The sequence below is a fragment of the Nerophis ophidion genome, linkage group LG06 (genome assembly GCF_033978795.1).
Source record: "Nerophis ophidion isolate RoL-2023_Sa linkage group LG06, RoL_Noph_v1.0, whole genome shotgun sequence".
In the NCBI taxonomy this organism is placed as follows: Eukaryota; Metazoa; Chordata; class Actinopteri; order Syngnathiformes; family Syngnathidae; genus Nerophis; species Nerophis ophidion.
Window position 1 is genome coordinate 10875518 of NC_084616.1, and position 18564 is coordinate 10894081.

General features: G+C 40.8%; 1 protein-coding gene across 2 annotated transcripts in view; it reads right to left on the reverse strand.

Moving 5' to 3' along the window:
* Positions 1-18564, reverse strand: part of dgkaa (diacylglycerol kinase, alpha a) — an 89466-nt gene that overhangs the window by 19115 nt on the left and 51787 nt on the right. For both annotated transcript variants that reach the window (XM_061902640.1, XM_061902641.1), the window contains 5 exons: positions 16359-16488; positions 12691-12765; positions 12562-12611; positions 7989-8063; positions 7761-7877 (listed from right to left, as the gene is read on the reverse strand). In XM_061902640.1, the coding sequence (XP_061758624.1) occupies positions 7761-7877; positions 7989-8063; positions 12562-12611; positions 12691-12765; positions 16359-16488 (447 nt within the window). The remainder of the gene's footprint in view (positions 1-7760; positions 7878-7988; positions 8064-12561; positions 12612-12690; positions 12766-16358; positions 16489-18564) is intronic.

Here is an 18564-nt window from a genome sequence, read left to right on the forward strand (position 1 = left end):
CATATCTGAACATTGTTTACAATCATGGCCACCAGCAGCGAGTGCGATTTGGACCGAGAAAGCGACGATTTCCCCATTAATTTGAGCGAGGATGAAAGATTTGTGGATGAGGAAAGTGAGTGTGAAAGACTAGAAAAAAAAAAGGAAAAAAAATACTATACAGTGTGAGCGATTCAGATGTTATTAGACAAATTTTCTAGGATAATTCTGGAAAAGCCCTCATCTGCTTATTGTGTTACTAGTGTTTTAGTGAGATTATATGGTCAGATCCACTATTAACCACTAATATCACAGTCAAAATGAAAGATTGTTCCCATAGGCACCAAAAACTGTTAATAACGTCTTGACAAAAGTGTATATTATATATACTATTATATATATAGTATTTATATAGGTGTGTGTGTGTGTGGGGGTATTTTGGGTATATGCATGTGTGTATGTATGTATATGTATGTATATATATATCTACATAGATTGTATATATGTGTGTACAAATGTGTGTGTTGTGTATATATGTATGTGTGCATATGTATATATGTGTGTGTGAATTTAAATGTATTATATATAGATAATATATAGCATATATGCAGCAACCACTGAATTGAATTATATTATATATATTATTGTATTATATATTGTGTATATATATATTGTATATGTATAGGGGTGGGACCTAATAAGTTTACTTCTTCCCACTCCCTTTTGAGCCAATCTTGACGTCTACAAAAGATTAGTCACATGTAATGTTTTCTATGTAGGTGTAAAAATAATGTATATATATATATATATTTCTTTTGTATTTTATGTCATTCTTTTGTTTTGTTTGCATGGCTCAAAATAAACCATTCATTCATTCATACTTGTACAACCTGAAGGTCGACCCCGCACCTTTCTTCAGCACCAGTCGACGGGTACGCGATGCCCATCTCTGCCCTTCGCAAGGGACCCTCTTCGAAACACGATCTTTCGAAAGGATCGCTGCATTATACACTGTACTTTGTGTGTGTGGTCCAATCCAACCGTGTTCGCTTGACCGCTCTGTTCCATAGTAAAGCTTCACTGTCATCTTTCGGAAATGTAAACAATGAAACACGGGCTGTGTTTGTGTTGCTAAAGCCGGCCGCGATACACCGCTTTCCCACCTACAGCTTTCTTCTTTGATGTCTCCATTGTTCATTGAACAAACTGCAAAAGATTCAGCAACACAGATGTCCAAAATACTGTGTGATTAGGCGATGAAAACAGACGACTTATAGCTGGGAATGATGCTGGAACAAAATGTCTTCTACAATGCGTGAAGTAACGCACACGCGTCATCATACCGAGACGTTTCAGCAGGATATTTCGGCACAAAATTTAAAATTGCAATTTAGTGAACTAAACTGTATTGGCATGTGTTGCAATGTTAAGATTTCATCATTGATGTATAAACTATCAGACTGCGAGGTCGCTAGTAGTGGCTTTCAGTAGGCCTTTAATATTCGCTTACATGTCCCTTGGCAAGTTTCATTGCAATAAGGCATTTTTTTGTAGCTTCTGCTTGAATTTTTGACCACTCCTCTTGAGAAAATTAGTGTAGTCAAGCTAAATTTGTCGCATTATTTTTTAACATGGACTTGTTTCTTCAGCATTGTCCACACGTTTAAGTCAGGACTTTGGGAAGGCCATTCAAAACCTTCATTGTAGCCTGATTTAGAAATTCCTTTATCACTTTAGACGTGTGTTTGGGGTCATTGTCCTGTTGGAACACCCGAGACCCAACCTCCGGGCTGATGATTTTAGCTTGTCCTGAAGAATTTGGAGGTAGTCCTCCTTTTTAATTGTACCACTATGCTTGGCGGTAGGATGGTGTTCCTGGAATTTGAAGGCCTCACCTTTTCTCTTCCAAACATATTGCTGGGTATTGGGGCCAAATAGCTCCATTTTTGTTTCATCCGACATCACATGGACAAAGATAAGACCTTCTGGAGGAAAGTTCGGTGGTCAAATTTAGCTGAACTGCACCGATTTTGCCAAGAGGAGTGGTCAAAAACTCAAGCAGGGGATAAGACAGGGAGATGACGACAACAGAACATCAGCAAATACAAAATGTTTAAATATGATGGTAAAAGTGACAACAAAGAAGATAGTAAAGTAAATAATAATAACACAGAAATGACAATGAACATTATTGCACTAAAAATGGAGCAATATAAATACCAATAAAAAAGACCTATTGATAATGAATAATAACAATAATGACCTCTATTATCAACAATAAAATTGTTTCAAATGCAACAATACATGTATGTAATGATAACTTGAATAAAAAAAGAAAGCAGATAAATGGAGGGAAAGAAAGAGTAGCGAACATCATTAACCTTGTAGATTGTTATAGTAACAATAGGTTAAGCTTTGTCAGTGTGCTGGGAACAACGCTAATATATGTTTGGTGAAATGTGAATACATGCATGAGTGTATTTATGCATGGTTGTATGTGCTATCATCATGTAATCCAGCTGTCGTCGTTAGCATTAGCTAATCTGCTAACACGTTTACAAACGTCTGAGTCAGGATTTTTAATTTACAATGGCATTTTTTTTTGGTAACGTTTCAGTTTTGTTGATTCCTCAGTAAATTCACCAAAACGTCACCGTGGAGTTATTGAGTCTGTTTAGCTAATTGGCGAGCTAGCTTTCACAGCTATCATGAATTGATTAACGTAGACCCAGACATAAACAAGTTGAAAAACTTATTCGGGTGTTATCACCTAGTGGTCAATCGTACGGAATATGTACTGTACTGTGCAATCTACCGTATTTCCTTGAATCGCCGCCGGGTACATAGTATGCGCCTGCCTAGAATTACTGCCGGGTCAAACTCGTTTTGCAAAATAATTAGCGCATGCTTAGCATTACCGCCGGCTCAGGATTAACGACGGGCCAAATTTGTTTCGCAAAATATTATTTTTATTAGCGCATGTCTAGAATTTCAGCCGGGTCAAACTCGTTTTGCCAAATAATTAGCGCAGAATTTCCACCGGGTCAAACTCGTCATCATTTTCAAAATGGAGGAGGCTGATTTCAATCATTTGAAATCGCACAAAGGGAAGAAGATTAAGAGCTATTCAGTAGGATTTAAGGTCCAAGCTATTGAATATGCTAAAAAGAACAGTAAGCAGCTATGTTTTATTAATATACCGTAGCTGCGTGTGTCAAATATGAGTCATTGAATGACTCCCGCCTCCTAGTGGTAGAGGGCGCTAGTGATCCTTCTTGTGACAACTCGGCTGCAGAAGAAGTGACAACAAGCAGCAAGAGTGAGCAGCGATCGTTTATTTTTTCCTCTCGCTTGCACTTTTAACATGGAAGATTACATATCTAAAATAAAACAGTTTTCTAAACTGGACTTTCAATCGAAGCAGGAGGTAATAACGGAAGATTTCCATCGAGACAGAGAGACTTTTGAAACTGAAGAAAGATAAGGAAGACTTCTATAAACAAGTTATCGATGCTTTTGATCAGAAGGAGCTGCGCATGGACTTCATTTATAAGTAAAGGTAAGACCATAATAACATTTTTTTTATTAAATGTGCTTTTCATGATGGTAACCTGACATCACACTCAAATGTTTAAGCGCAGGCCTAAATTTACCATATGCCTTTGGTAAGCGCCGGAGTGAGAAGAAGTTTTAAAATAATTAGCGCATGCTTTCCTTCACCGCATGCCTCTGGTAAACGCCGGAGTGAGAAGAGGTATTAAATTAATTAGCGCCCCGGCGGCAATTCAAGGAAATACGGTACCCATAAAAGTTTCAATCAATCAGCTGGTGGGTCCACTTCCATTTTGTTTGATCAGCCGTTTTACTGCCTCATAACAGGCATTGTATGGAAACAATTAAGGTATGTAAACAAACATTTACACATTCTTTCTGTGTAAATAACTCATTTCCCAATGTGTCTGTGGCTAATAGTCTGTTGCGGCTAATATATGAAAAAAATGTTTTCTTTTAAAATTTGGTGGGTGCCGGCTTTTTACCGGTACGCTTTATAGTCTGGAAAATATGGTACATTGTTTCTCAAGGAGAACATTTGTTTCATTATACCATCCATCCATTTTCTACCGCTTATTCCCTTTCGGGGTCGCGGGGGGCGCTGGCGCCTATCTCAGCAATAATTGGGCGGAGGGCGGGGTACACCCTGGACAAATCTCCACCTCATCGCAGGGCCAACACAGATAGACAGACAACATTCACACTCACATTCACACACTAGGGCCAATTTAGTGTTGCCAATCAACCTATCCCCAGGTGCATGTCTTTGGAAGTGGGAGGAAGCCGGAGTACCCGGAGGGAACTCACGCATTCACGGGGAGAACATGCAAACTCCACACAGAAAGATCCCGAGCCTGGATTTGAACCCAGGACTGCAGGACCTTCGTATTGTGAGGCAGACGCACTAACTCCTCTCCCACCGTGAAGCCCCTTTCATTATACCAATTTTTCAATTTACGAACTCTGTTCAAGAACCAATTAAGTTCGTAAATCCTACTGTACAGTTTGGTAATTCCAGTACAAAACACCTTTGGCAACAGAACTGTCCCACATGTCACACGGTCGCTGACGAGCCGCTCCCCCAACCACATTGCTGATGGTGCAGAAAGTGTTATGGCATCCTGTTCTAATCTCCAAGATTACAGAGGTCGCTGTCCATTTGTTAATCGGGCTCTTATCCAAATGAGGGGACAGTCTAAAATTGGTTTTGTCTCCTCCAAAAATCAGAAGCTGAATGAATGTGAATAAATAGCCTGAGAGGGACGTCCTGGGTGGCATTGTTGTGAAGGACCCACACACTTTTAAACGCTACAAACATTCAGTCAGCATACAAAACCCAAAGCCAGTGAAGTTGTCACATTGTGTAAATGGTAAATAAAAAGAGAATACAATGATTTGCAAATCCTTTTCAACTTATATTCAATCGAATAGACTGCAAAGACAAGATATTTCATGTTCACACTGAGACACTCCTTTTTTGTTGCACATAATCATTAACTTAGAATTTAATGGCAGCAACACATTGCAAAAAAGTTGTCACAAGGGCATTTTTACCAGCGTGTTACATGGCCTTTCCTTTTAACAACACTCAGTAAAGGTTTGGGAACTGAGGAGACACATTTTTGAAGTGGAATTCTTTCCCGTTCTTGCTTGATGTACAGCTTAAGTTGTTCGACACTCTCCCTTCTCATATTTTAGCATTCAACATTTTCAAATGGAGACAGGTCTGGACTACAGGCAGGCCGGTCTAGTACCCGCACTCTATTACTATGAAGCCACACTGTTGTAACACGTGGCTTGGCATCGTCGCGCTGAAATAAGCAGGGGCGTCCATGAAAAAGACATTGCTTGGATAGCAACATAGGTTGCTTTAAAACCTGTATGTACCGCTCAGCATTAATAGTGCCTTCACAGATGTGTAGATTACCCATGCCTTGGCCACTAATACACCCCCATACCATCACACATGCTGACTTTTACACTTTGCGCCTACAACTGTCCGAATGGTTCTTTTCCTCTTTGTTCCGGAGGACAGTTTCCAAAAACTATTTGAAATGTGGACTCGTCATAACTCAGAACACTCTTCCACTTTGCATCAGTCCATCTTATATGAGCCGGGCCCAGCGAAGCCGGCGGCGTTTCTGGGTGTTGTTGATAAATGGCTTTCGCCTTGCATAGTAGAGTATTAACTTGCACTTACAGATGTAGCGACCAACTGTAGTTACTGACAGTGGTTTTCTGAAGTGTTCCTGAGCCCATGTGGTGATATCCTTTAGACGCTGATGTCGCTTTTTGATGCAGTTCATTCTGAGGGATCGAAGGTCACGGGGCTTGCCGCTTATGTGCTGTGATTTCTCCAGATTCTCTGAACCTTTTGATGATATTGCGAACCGTAGATGGGGAACTCCCTAAATTCCTTGCAATAGCTGGTTGAGAAATGTTGTTCTTAAACAATTTGCTCAGGCATTTGTTGACAAAGTGGTGACCCTCGCCCCGTCCTGGTTTGTGAACCACTGAGCATTTCATGGAAGCTGCTTTAATACCCAATCATGGCACCCACCTGTTCCCAATTAGCCTGTTCACCTGTGGGATGTTCCTAATAAGTGTTTGATGAGCCTTCCTCGACTTTCTCAAGTCTTTTTTGCCACTTGTGCCAGCTTTTTTGAAACATGTCGCAGGCATCAAATTCCAAATGAGCTAATATTTGCAAAAAATAACAAAGTTTTCCAGTTTCAACGTTAAATATCTTTGTATTTGCAGTCTATTCAATTGAATATAAGTTGAAAAGGATTTGCAAATCATTGTATTCTCTTTTTATTTACCATTTACACAATGTGCCGAATTCGCTGGTTTTGGGTTTTGTGTATTGGTTTTGAAAATGTAAAATATCAAAATGGCGCCCGCATGATTTGATCTAAATGTTGGCGGAGTACGGCGGCGAAGATTGGCTTTGACTGTTAAACATCAAACTATTTTCCGGAAGCTCAGGTCACCTAAAATGTGAACATTCAAATATTTACCCTAGATCAGGGGTGCCCACACTTTTTCTGCAGGCGAGCTACTTTTCAATTGACCAACTGGAGGGGATCTACCTCATTTATATATATCATTTATATTTATTTATTTATGAAAGAGACATTTTTGTAAACAAGTTAAATGTGTTTAATGATAATACAAGCATGTGTAACACATATAGATGTCTTTCTTTCACGAAGACAAGAATATAAGTTGGTGTATTACCTGATTCTGATGACTTGCATTGATTGGAATCAGACAGTAATGATGATAATGCCCACATTTTCAAATGGAGGAGAAAAAAAGTTGTCCTTTCTGTACAATACCACATGAAAGTGGTTGGTTTTTGGCATCTAATTCATCCAGCTTCCATACACTTTACAAGAAAAACATTGGCGGCAAATTCCGTAGCTTGCTTGATTGACATTCACGGCACCCGAGGGTCTTGTGAGATGACGCTGGCTACTGCCAGTTCATTATTATGAAAAGATGACAGAGAGGAAGGCGAGAAACACTTTTTATTTCAACAGACTTTCGCGCCGTCCCTTCCGTCCAAACTCTAAAGGCCGACTGCACATTTCCTATCTTCACAATAAAAGCCCTGCTTCATGCTGCCTGCGCTAACAAAATAAGAGTCTCGGAAAGCTGGCGTGCACAAGTGATGTGCACGCCAGCTTTCTGAGGGATCGCGTGTGCACGCCAGTTTTCCGAGACTCTATATTTAGTTAGCGCAGGCAGCATGAAGCAGGGCTTTTATTGTGAAGACAGGAAATGTGCAGTCGGCCTTTAGAGTTTTGACGGAAGTTACGGCGCGAGAGTCTGTTGAAATAAAAATTGTTTCCCGCCTTCCTCTCGGTCATATTTTAATAATAATGATCTTGCAGCAGCCAGCGTCATCTCACAAGACCCTCCGGTACCGTGAATGTCATTTAAGTGACGTCTTGGTGAAGATTGATGATCACTCATTTTTAGGTCTATTTTTTTTAAAAGCCCGGCTCGAGATCGACTGACACACCCCCCGCGGTCGACTGGTAGCTCGCGATCGACGTAATGGGCACCCCTGCCCTAGATGCTCCATTTTTCTTTCGAACTCCATGCTACTTTTAATCCCTGTCTTTTTCTGTGTACGCCTGCTAAAGTGCAACACGACATTGTGCTGAGTGTGCACAAAACAGCCTCGACGACGAGGCAATAAAAGCTTTCATGTCGTTTACCTTCAAGCCCAGCAGGACCAGCAGGGGCACGTTGTTCATGCCTCCCTCCACCCACTCCTCCAGGGAGACCGTATCGCTGCTGTCGGCATCGATCGCCTTCATCATGTCCTTCAGCACCTGCGGGAAGGCCGTCGCCGCGTTAGCGTCTGACCTCTAAAAAGCTTTTCCCAGCTCAAGATCAGGGTCGTGTTGTGTTTGCGAGGCGCTTTCCAGCGCACAGGGACTTACCGGCCTGAGCTCGGACACGTCCCATCCCAAGTACTCGGCGGCGTGCATCATCTGGGCGATGATTCTGTCCACTTCCTGCCGTTTGAACAGCAACAGAACACGTTGCAATCAGGGCTCTTTTCGCTTAGACCAGGCCTGGGCAATTATTTTGACTTCAGGGAAATTTTAGAGGAAAAAGATGTGTCTGGGGGCCGGTATATCTATTTTATCCTGAAAACGTTATGACAGACCGCCTAAAACACAGAATACAATTTTATTTTATTTTTTTACTGAATGAGACACCCCATTAAGAATATTAACTATGAACGATAAAACACTGAATATTGACAACATACTGTATGAACACCACACTCGGCTTATTCCCACAAACTACGGCTTATTAGTGATTCCCAAAGACTAAAAAAAAGTCTGCGGGCTAAAGAGCGTTTTCTATTGGGGCTTCTGTACTCTGGAATACCCTCCCGGTAACAGTTAGAAATGCTACCTCAGTAGAAGCATTTAAGTCCCATCTCAAAACTCATTTGTATACTCTAGCCCAGGGGTAGGGAACCTATGGCTCTTGAGCCAAATGTGGCTCTTTTGATGACTGCATCTAGCTCTCAGATAAATCTTAGCTGACATTGCTTAACACGGTAAGTAATGAATAATTCCGCTGGTAATCACGGTGTCAAAAATAACGTTCTAACTATAAAACAATATCATGCATTTTAATCCGTCCATCTGGTTTCTACCGCACCTGTTCAAGAAGTCACATTAATGGTAAGAAGTATTTTATTTATTGTTGGTTAGCTTCAGAATAACAATGTTATTAAAAAGAATAAGAGACTTATTATACACTAAAAATGTTGGTCCTACTTAAAAATGCACGGATTTAGTTGTATTCAGTCTTGAATAAAATATTATATGGCTCTCACGGAAATATATTTTAAAATATTTGGCTTTCATGGCTCACTCAGCCAAAAAGGTTCCCGACCCCTGCTCTAGCCTTTAAAATAGACCACCCTTTTTAGACCAGTTGATCTGCCGTTTATTTTCTTTTGTCCTCTGCCCCCCTCTCTAATGCAATAATAAATATGGCAGTGCCATGTTGGCATTTTTTTCCATAACTTGAGTTGATTTACCGTATTTTCCGCACTATAAAGCGCACCGGATTATAAGGCGCACCTTCAATGAATGGCCTATTTTAAAACTGTGTTCATATATAAGGCGCACCGCATTATAAGGCGCATATAATAAATGCTACAGTAGAAGCTAGGGTTACGTTATGTATCCTTTAGATCAGGGGTGTCAAACTTTTAATAGGGACCCAAACAAGTTTTGCATCGAACATTGAACAAGCAAGTGAAGTGAAGTGAATTATGTTTATATAGCGCTTTTCTCTAGTGACTCAAAGCGCTTTACATAGTGAAACCCAATATCTAAGTTACATTTAAACCAGTGTGGGTGGCACTGGGAGCAGGTGGGTAAAGTGTCTTGCCCAAGGACACAACGGCAGTGACTAGAATGGCGGAAGTGGGAATCGAACCTGCAACCCCCAAGTTGCTGGCACGGCCACTCTACCAACCGAGCTATACCGCAAGGCTTATATAACTTTATAGTGACATGCAAAATTGAGTTTCAAATAATAATAACAATAAAAAAATAATGGCATATCAAATAAAATTTAAATACAAATTTAATGCCTCTTTTCTATTTGCAGCCTTCTGAGGTAAATATCAAAATATATTGTAGCGTCCCGAAAGAGTTAGTGCTGAAAGGGATTCTGGGTATTTGTTCTGTTGCGTTTATGTTATGTTACAGTGAAGATGTTTTCCCGAAATGTGTTTGTCATTCTTGTTTGGTGTGAGTTCACAGTGTGGCGCATATTTGTAACAGTGTTAAAGTTGTTTATACGGCCACCCTCAGTGTGACCTGTATGGCTGTTGACCAAGTATGCTTGCATTCACTTATGTGTGTGTAATAGCCGCATATATTATGCGAGGGGGCCTGCACGCTGTTTGTATGGAGGAAATGCGTACGTGACGACAGGTTGTAGAGAATGCTAAAAGTAGTGTCTTTAAGGCACGCCCTCAATATTGTTGTCCGGGTGAAAATCGGGAGAATGCTTGCTTGCCCCAGGAGATTTTCGGGAGGGGCACTGAACTTGGGAGGATTGGCAAGTGTGAGAAATTGCGGTGTTACAGCTAGGGCACCGAAAAGGAGGGGTAAAGGAGACAGATTCTAGGGGCCCATGATGGAGGGGCTCCCAGAGAAGCCCCTAATGATGATGAAATTATATGAAATTATGTGTTGGGGGCCCTGTAAAGATTCTTTTCATGGGGCCCAAAATCCCTAGCGGCGCCCCTGGTTACAGCGGCACCGCTGCTGTGTAATAACGGCGGGCCAGCTGTAATGTTACTTTGATATTGCCTCAAGGGCCAAATTAATTTACACGGCGGGCCGGAGTTTGACACCCATGCTTTAGATCAGGGGTAGGGAACCTATGGCTCGCGAGCCAGATCTGGCTCTTTTGATGACTGCATCTGGCTCTCGGATAAATCTGAGCTGACATTGCTTAACACGACAAATAATGAATAATTCCACCTGTAATCACAGTGTTGAAAAAATAACGTTCAAAATATAAAATATTGTCATACATTTTTATGTTCAAGAAGTTGGTAAGAAGTAATTTATTTAGTTAGTGTGGGGCTTGCCCTCCAGGGGGTTCTTCAGACCACCAAGCAATGACATGAGAGCCAGTTTCAGGGTTACAATATTGTTTTATTTTTCAATAAGTCTCCCAGTTGCTTTCCAGCAATTGTCTTTTTCTCTTTCGTTTTCGCTCGCGCTCTGGTTTCTAGCCCCAAGCCCGTCTCTCCTCCTGGCTGCTGCTTATAACATAGCGACAGGTGATCAGATAAAAAGGCCCAGGTGGGCCGTCTACGCACCTGTCGCTGAATTCGAGACCTGTCCTGGCAACACCCTGCTTCGCTGCAGGCCCGCGGGCCACGCCCCCTCCACAGTTAGCTTCAGAATAACAATGTTATTACAAAGAATAAGAGACCTCTCTAGAAATGTTGGTCTTTCTTAAAAATGCACGCGTTTTGTTGTGTTCAGTGTTAAAAAAAATATTATATGGCTCTTAAAGAAATACATTTGAAAATATTTGGCTTCTTGGCTCTCTCAGCCAAAAAGGTTCCCGACCCCTGCTTTAGATGGAGCTGCGCTAAAGGGAATGTCAACAAAACAGATAGTGAAGTGAAGTGAATTATATTTATATAGCGCTTTTCTCTAGTGACTCAAAGCGCTTTACATAATGAAACCCAATATCTAAGTTACATTTAAAGCAGTGTGGGTGGCACTGGGAGCAGGTGGGTAAAGTGTCTTGCCCAAGGACACAACGGCAGTGACTAGGATGGCGGAAGCGGGAATCGAACCTGCAACCCTCAAGTTGCTGGCACGGCCACTCTACCAACCGAGCTATACCGATAGGTCAGTCAAACTTTATTAATAGATTACAAACCAGCGTTCCGACAAATCCATTCACTCCCAAAATGAATAAACAGCAGTTTTATTATTTTCACCGATTCAATAAACACGTAAAAAACAGTCTGATACTGTTACGGTAAATCAAACGTTAGTGCAATCACAATATAGTAACACTCGAAATAGTGCAAAGCAATAATATATCAATAACAACGTTGCTCACACAACACAACACACAAAATAAACATGTAAAGCTCACTTTGTTAAGTTATTCCTCATCCATGAATCCTTCTTCTTCTTCAGTGTTCGAATCAAACAGTTAGGCGAATACGGCATCCAATATCGTTGAAGTCGTCATTAAACGAGCCAGTGTCGCTGCTGTTGATGTTAAAATCTCTCGCTGCTGCTCTATTCCCGTGTTCTACTGTGCGACTGATCGCCTTGAATTTAAACTCTGCGTCGCAAGCGTGTCTCTTAATAGGAGCCATTTTGGGGTCTTTACATAAACACACAGAAACGGCACGCCTCCCGCAGTCATATATCCCAGCATGCACCGCGCACTTCTTCTTTTACGAGGGAAAATTAAGTCGGTGGCTGCTTACCGTAGTTGCAAGACCTGTTGTGGCTCAACATTGGTCCATATATAAGGCGCGCCGGATTATAAGGCGCGCTGTCAGCTTTTGAGAAAATTTGAGGTTTTTAGGTGCGCCTTATAGTGCGGAAAATACGGTATTTTGAAAAACCTTGTTACATTGTTTCGTGCATCACAACAAAATTAGGCATAAAAATGTGTTAATGCCATGACTTTATATATCGGTATCGGTTGATATCGGAATCGGTAATTAAGAGTTGGACAATATGGGAATATCGGAAGAAAAGCCATTATCGGACATCTCTAATTGAAATAATTTGTATAGTTCAAGACTTCTGGTCTTTAGAAAACATGACTGCACATCATAATGGCAGCTACACTTTCTATCTTAAAGATCTAAAAAAAACAATTTGGGAATGTCCGGCGCGCCAGATTGAAAAGCTTAACGGGCCCCATGCGGCCCCCGGGCCTTAATTTGCCAAGGTCTGGCTTAAACTCTGCTGAGCCAGGTCTTACCGAGCTGTCCAGGACGCCGTTGCCGTCTCTGTCGTAGAGTTTGAAAGCGACTTTAAAAAAAAACAAAAAAAACAATGTTATAGACACCGAGACGTTATTTTGGGAGCGAAAAGGAAAGTAAGGACTTACACTCCAACTTGTCCCGCGGCTGACCGTCCTCCAGCAGGGAGAAGTAACAGGAAACATCCTTCAGAAACACCTCCTCTGTATAAACACATAAACATTTGCTTCATGAATTCATTAAGGTAAAGGTAAAAAAGGAGGTAAAATAGCTGTGAACAAAAATGGCACCGAAAGGGAAATAATGTACTGCAGATTACAAACTGGATGTAGTGAAATATGCAGCAGAAAACGACAAGAGGAAGTGGCGCATACCTTTGGAGTTGGCAGAGTTGTTTAGAAGCGACATCGAGGAAGAAGATTTTATTGGATTTATCGATTAGGAGTGACAGATTGTTTGGTAAATGTATAGCATGTTCTATATGTTATAGTTATTTGAGTGACTCTTACCATAATATGTTAGGTTAACATAGCAGGCACCTTCTCCGTTGGTTATTTATGCCTCATATAACGTACACTTATTCAGCCTGTTGTTCACTATTCTTTATTTTTTAGGGACCGAATGTCCCTTTGGGACAGAGGACCCTATTGTATTTCTAAGGTTTTATTATTATTATTATACCGCCACCTCTTTGAGCTGTAATTTGACCCCCTTAACATGCTTCAAAACTCACCAAATTTATCACACACATCAGGACTGGCCAAAATTGCTATCTAATCAAAAAAACAAAACCCTAAACTAAAAATTGCACTCTAACGCCGCCGAGGAAAAAACACAGACAAAACTGCTTGTAACTTCCGTTAGGAATGTCGTAGAGACATGAAACAAATACCTCTATCTAGGTCTGACTTTGACTTAGATCTCATACACTGACCTCCTTCAGCAAAAATCAACAGGAAGTTGGGGAAAACCCCTTAAAAAAAAAAAAATGTCATTTTTGCCTCTTTGAGCTGTAATTTGACCCTCTTAACATATTTAAAATCTCACCAAACTGAACACACACATCAGGACTAGCGAAAATTGCGATCTAATAAAAAAATAAAAAATAAAAAATAAAAAATTGCGCTCTAGTGCTCCCTAGGAATAAAACACAGACACAACTGCTCCTAGGAAGAAAACACAGACAAAACTGCTTGTAACTTCCGTTAGGAATGTCGTAGAGACATGAAACAAATACCTCTATGTAGGTCTGACTTTGACCTAGATCTCATACACTGACCTCCTTCAGCAAAAATCAACAGGAAGTTGGGGAAAACCCCTTAAAAAAAATAAAAGTGTCCTAAAAATGTCATTTTTGCCTCTTTGAGCTGTAATTTGACCCCCTTAACATATTTAAAATCTCACCAAACTGAACACACACATCAGGACTAGCGAAAATTGCGATCTAATAAAAAAAAAAAAAAAACCCAAAACTCAAAATTGCGCTCTAGCGCTCCCTAGGAATAAAACACAGACACAACTGCTCCTAGGAAGAAAACACAGACAAAACTGCTTGTAACTTCCGTTAGGAATGTCGTAGGGACATGAAACAAATACCTCTATGTAGGTCTGACTTTGACCTAGATCTCATACACTGACCTCCTTCAGCAAAAATCAACAGGAAGTTGGGGAAAACCCCTTAAAAAAAAAAAAAAAGTGTCCTAAAAATGTAATATTTGCTTCTTTGAGCTGTAATTTGACCCCCTTAACATATTTCAAAACTCACCAAACTGACCACACACATCAGGACTGGCGAAAATTGCGATCTAATAAAAAAAATAAAAAAAATAAAAAATAAAAAAAAATAAAAAAACATTGCGCTCTAGCGCTCCCTAGGAATAAAACACAGACAAAACTGCTCCTAGGAAGAAAACACACACAAAACTGCTTGTAACTTCCGGTAGGAATGTTGAAGAGACATGAAACAAAAACCTCTATGTAGGTCTCACTCAGACCTACATTTCATCCATTTACATCCTTCAGCAAAAATCAACAGGAAGTTGGCAATCACCCCTTCAAAACAAAAGGTTTGTAAAAACCTGTCACCTTTTTCAAACATTATCTCCTCTGAGCGCGTTTGTTGTGTCGGCATCAAACTCGCACAGGAGAGAGATTGAACCCCTCTGATTAAAAGTTGAGAAAAGAGTTTTGACAACTGCTCCGGTTTTGATTTTACAAGCCTTCAAAGAATTGCTGCGCTGCTGCCGTCTCAAGATGGCCGCTTAAAAGCAGGAAGCACCAGCGTGACCACACAATGCAGAGAAGGTAGGTACTGTGCGGGTAAATAAATCTTGACTGGGTGAAAGGAGGAGGCACCAGTTTGACACCAGGATACAGAGAAGGTAGGTAATGTGCAGGTAAAGATATGTTGTCTGGGTGATGGCAGGAAGCACCAGCGTGTAAGGGTGAAAGAAAGAAGCACCAGTGTGACCACAGGATGCAGGGAAGGTAGGTAACGTGCAGGTAAATATATGTTGAATGGGTAAAAGCAGGAAACACCAGCAAAAGTCGGTCCCGTCCATCACTGCTTGCAGCTTTATTTTAAATTGCCTTTCAAATGTCTATTCTTGGTGTCGGGTTTTATCAAATAAATTTCCCCCCAAAAAATGCGACTTATACTCCAGTACGACTTATATATGTTTTTTTCCTTCTTTATTATGCATTTTTGGCCGCTGCGAGGTATACTCCGGAGCGATTTATAATCCGAAAAATATGGTACCGGCCCCCAGAGACATTTGTTTTCTCTAAATTTGGCCCCTCGAGTCAAAATAATTACCCAGGCCTGGTTTAATCTAAAGTTCTTTCAGGATGTATTTTGGTGTGAAGTGTGTCACCCCAAGAGCTGGAATAAAATGTATTAGAATTGAATTGTTCAACTCCCTAATGTCAAATAATACGACTTAATTAGAAATTTAAAAAATCATATTTGATTTTAGAACATTTATAATAATTTAGTTTTTTTTTTTTATTATATATTTTTACGTTATATTCAATATTTGTTTTTTTTTTCAAGATGTTGTGGTTGCAGGAGCTCTGTACTCTTGTGTGTCCTCCTTTGTGTTCTTGACGTTTTCCTCTTCTTTTCATTATTTTTTTGGGGCATTTTGGGAGCGGGCCGCTGCGCAAAGAGGGTGTGGCCCTTTTGTGACTTCTGCACTGCTTTTCGATGCTCTTTTGTGAACTTTCGGATCAGCCTCCGAGGAGCCTTTTGGCCATGGCGATGTTTGCGCCAAAAACCGGCTGCCAGCTCAACAAAGTCCGAGTGGAGAGAGCGGAGGAGATGCGGAGGAATAGAAATGACTGCGAATGCTGGCGTTCAGCGTCGGGATGGCCAAGTATCATCCATTCATGTATTCTTGCTTGTTAGGTTTGACTTTTGTAGCTGTATGTAGAAATGGCGGTGCTGAAGTGGCAGCTGGTTGCATCACCTCTGTGCTTTTGTCTTTTATGTCCCAAGGCCTGCGAACGCCTCGGGATCCCCCGGGAAGAGCTGGACGAAGTGGCTGGGGAGAGGAAAGTCTGGGCTTCCCTGCTTAGGCTGCTGCCCCCGCGACCCAACTTCAGATAAGCGGGAGAAGATGGATGGATGGATGGAAGTTTTCATTAGTTTTGGCCTTATTCTTTGTGTACTTTTTGTATCTGCACTGCAACCACACCATTTTGGGATGGACAAAGTCTATTCTATCCTATCCTGCGATGAGACAATGAGTGTGTGCTACGTGGATGCAAGTGTGTGTGTGTGTGTGTGTGTTCTTACTGGCACAGTCTAGCTGGGCGGGTTCCGAGTTCTGGAAAGAGCGAAAGAGCCGCTGGCACAGATCTGCCGGGAAGTCGTCCACTTCCAAGTAAGTCTTGAGGAAAAGTCGAAAGCCTTCTTCGTTGATGCACTGCAAACGCACAAGAACATCACAAATGAGGCGTTTAAGGACCTTTCGTAAAGGAGATCACTCCACTGAACACTACAGTTACAATGTAAAACGGCTGTTATTTAACTTTTTTTTAAACTTTTTTTTTCTTGCTATGTTGTCAATTTCTTCACTTTTTTTTAACCATGTCCTGTCCAGCCACTCAGGCAAATCATAGTGTTGATGTACAAAACCCAAAAGCAGTGAAGTTGGCATGTTGTGTTAATGGTAAATAAAAAGAGAATACAATTTTTATCAATTAAATAAAATGCAAAGGCAAGATAATTAACGTCCGAACTGGAAAAATGTATTTTTTTGCAAATATTAGCTAAGTTGGAATTTGAGGCCTGCAATGTGTTTCCAATAAAGCTGGCAAAAGTGGCAAAAAAGACTGAGAAAGTTGAGGAATGCTCATCAAACACTTATTTGGAACATCCCACAGGTGAACAGGCTAATTGGGAACAGGTAGGTGCCATGATTGGGTATAAAAGCAGCTTCCATAAACTGCTCAGTCATTCACAAACAAGGACGGGGCGTGGGTCACCACTTTGTCAACAAATGCCTGAGCAAATTGTCCGACAGTTTAAGAACAACATTTCTCAACCAGCTATTGCAAGGAATTTAGGGATTTCACCATCTACGGTCCGTAATATCATCAAAAGGTTCATAGAATCTGGAGAAATCCCGGCTCGGGCCAAAAACCAACATTGACAAAACGACATCAGTGTGGAATGGATATCACCACATGGGCTCAGGAACACTTCAGAAAACCACTGTCAGTAACGACAGCTCATCGCTACATATGTAAGTGCGAGTTAAAACTCTACTATGCAAAGCGAAAGCCATTTATCAACAACACCCGAAACACTGACTGATGCAAAGTGGAAAAGTGTTCTGTGGTCTGACGAGTCCACATTTCAAATAGTTTCTGGAAACTTTGGATGTCGTGTCCTCCGGACCAAAGAGGAAAAGAACCATTCGGATTGTTATAGGCGCAAAACTGTAAAAGGCAGCATGTGTGATGGTATGGGGGTGTATTAGTGGCCAAGGCATGGGTAACTTACACATTTGTGAAAGCACCATTAATGCTGAAAGGTACATACAGGTTTATGAGCAACATATGTTGCCATCCAAGCAACGTTATCAAAGGCGCCCCTGCTTATTTCAGCAAGACAATGCCAAGCCAGGTGTTAAAACAGCGTGGCTTCATAGTAAAAGAGTGCAGGTACTAGAATGGCCTGCCTGTAGTCCAGACCTGTCTCCCATTGAAATTGTTGAAGCCTAAAAAATGAGAAGGGAGACTGTTGAACAACTTAAGCTGTACATCAAGCAGGAATGGGAAATAATTCCACTTCAAAAATGTGTCTCCTCAGTTCCCAAACCTTATATGTGTTGTTAAAAGGAAAGGCCATGTAACACACTGGTAAAACTGCCCCGGTGACAACTTTTTTGTAATGTGTTGCTGCCATTAAATTCTAAGTTGATGATTATTTGCAACAAAAAAAAAATAAGTTTACCAGTTGGAATGTTAAGTATCTTGTCTTTGCAGTTTGTTCAATTGAAAAAATATATATATAAGTTGAAAATGATTAGCAAATCATTGTATTCTGTTTTTATTTACCATTTACACAACGTGACAACTTTACTGGTTTTGGGTTTTGTACTTAAAATGACCAAAAAAGGTACATATTAAATGTTATTATAAATGTTACTACATTACATATATACTTACATCATGTATATAAAATGTTTGATTGTTTTTTTAAGGGCTTTATAGGCAGAAAAAAGCGACTCTCGTAGGTTCCATGGTAAGCGGACTTTTGATAATATTTAGAATGCATTAAAACAAATGCATCTTTTCTTTCATACTGATTGTGAACAGTAGGCAAAATTCCCTTTTAATGGCTATTAAAACAAAATGTGCATGAGAGGCATGTGCCACGCAAGACATTTGACAACTCTTTAAGACAACACGACTTTTCACACCTTGAGCACAAAAGCTGTGGGGGAGGGAGGAAGTCCTTTATAACGTAACGGAAACAGCGTGGGCGGCCTTCT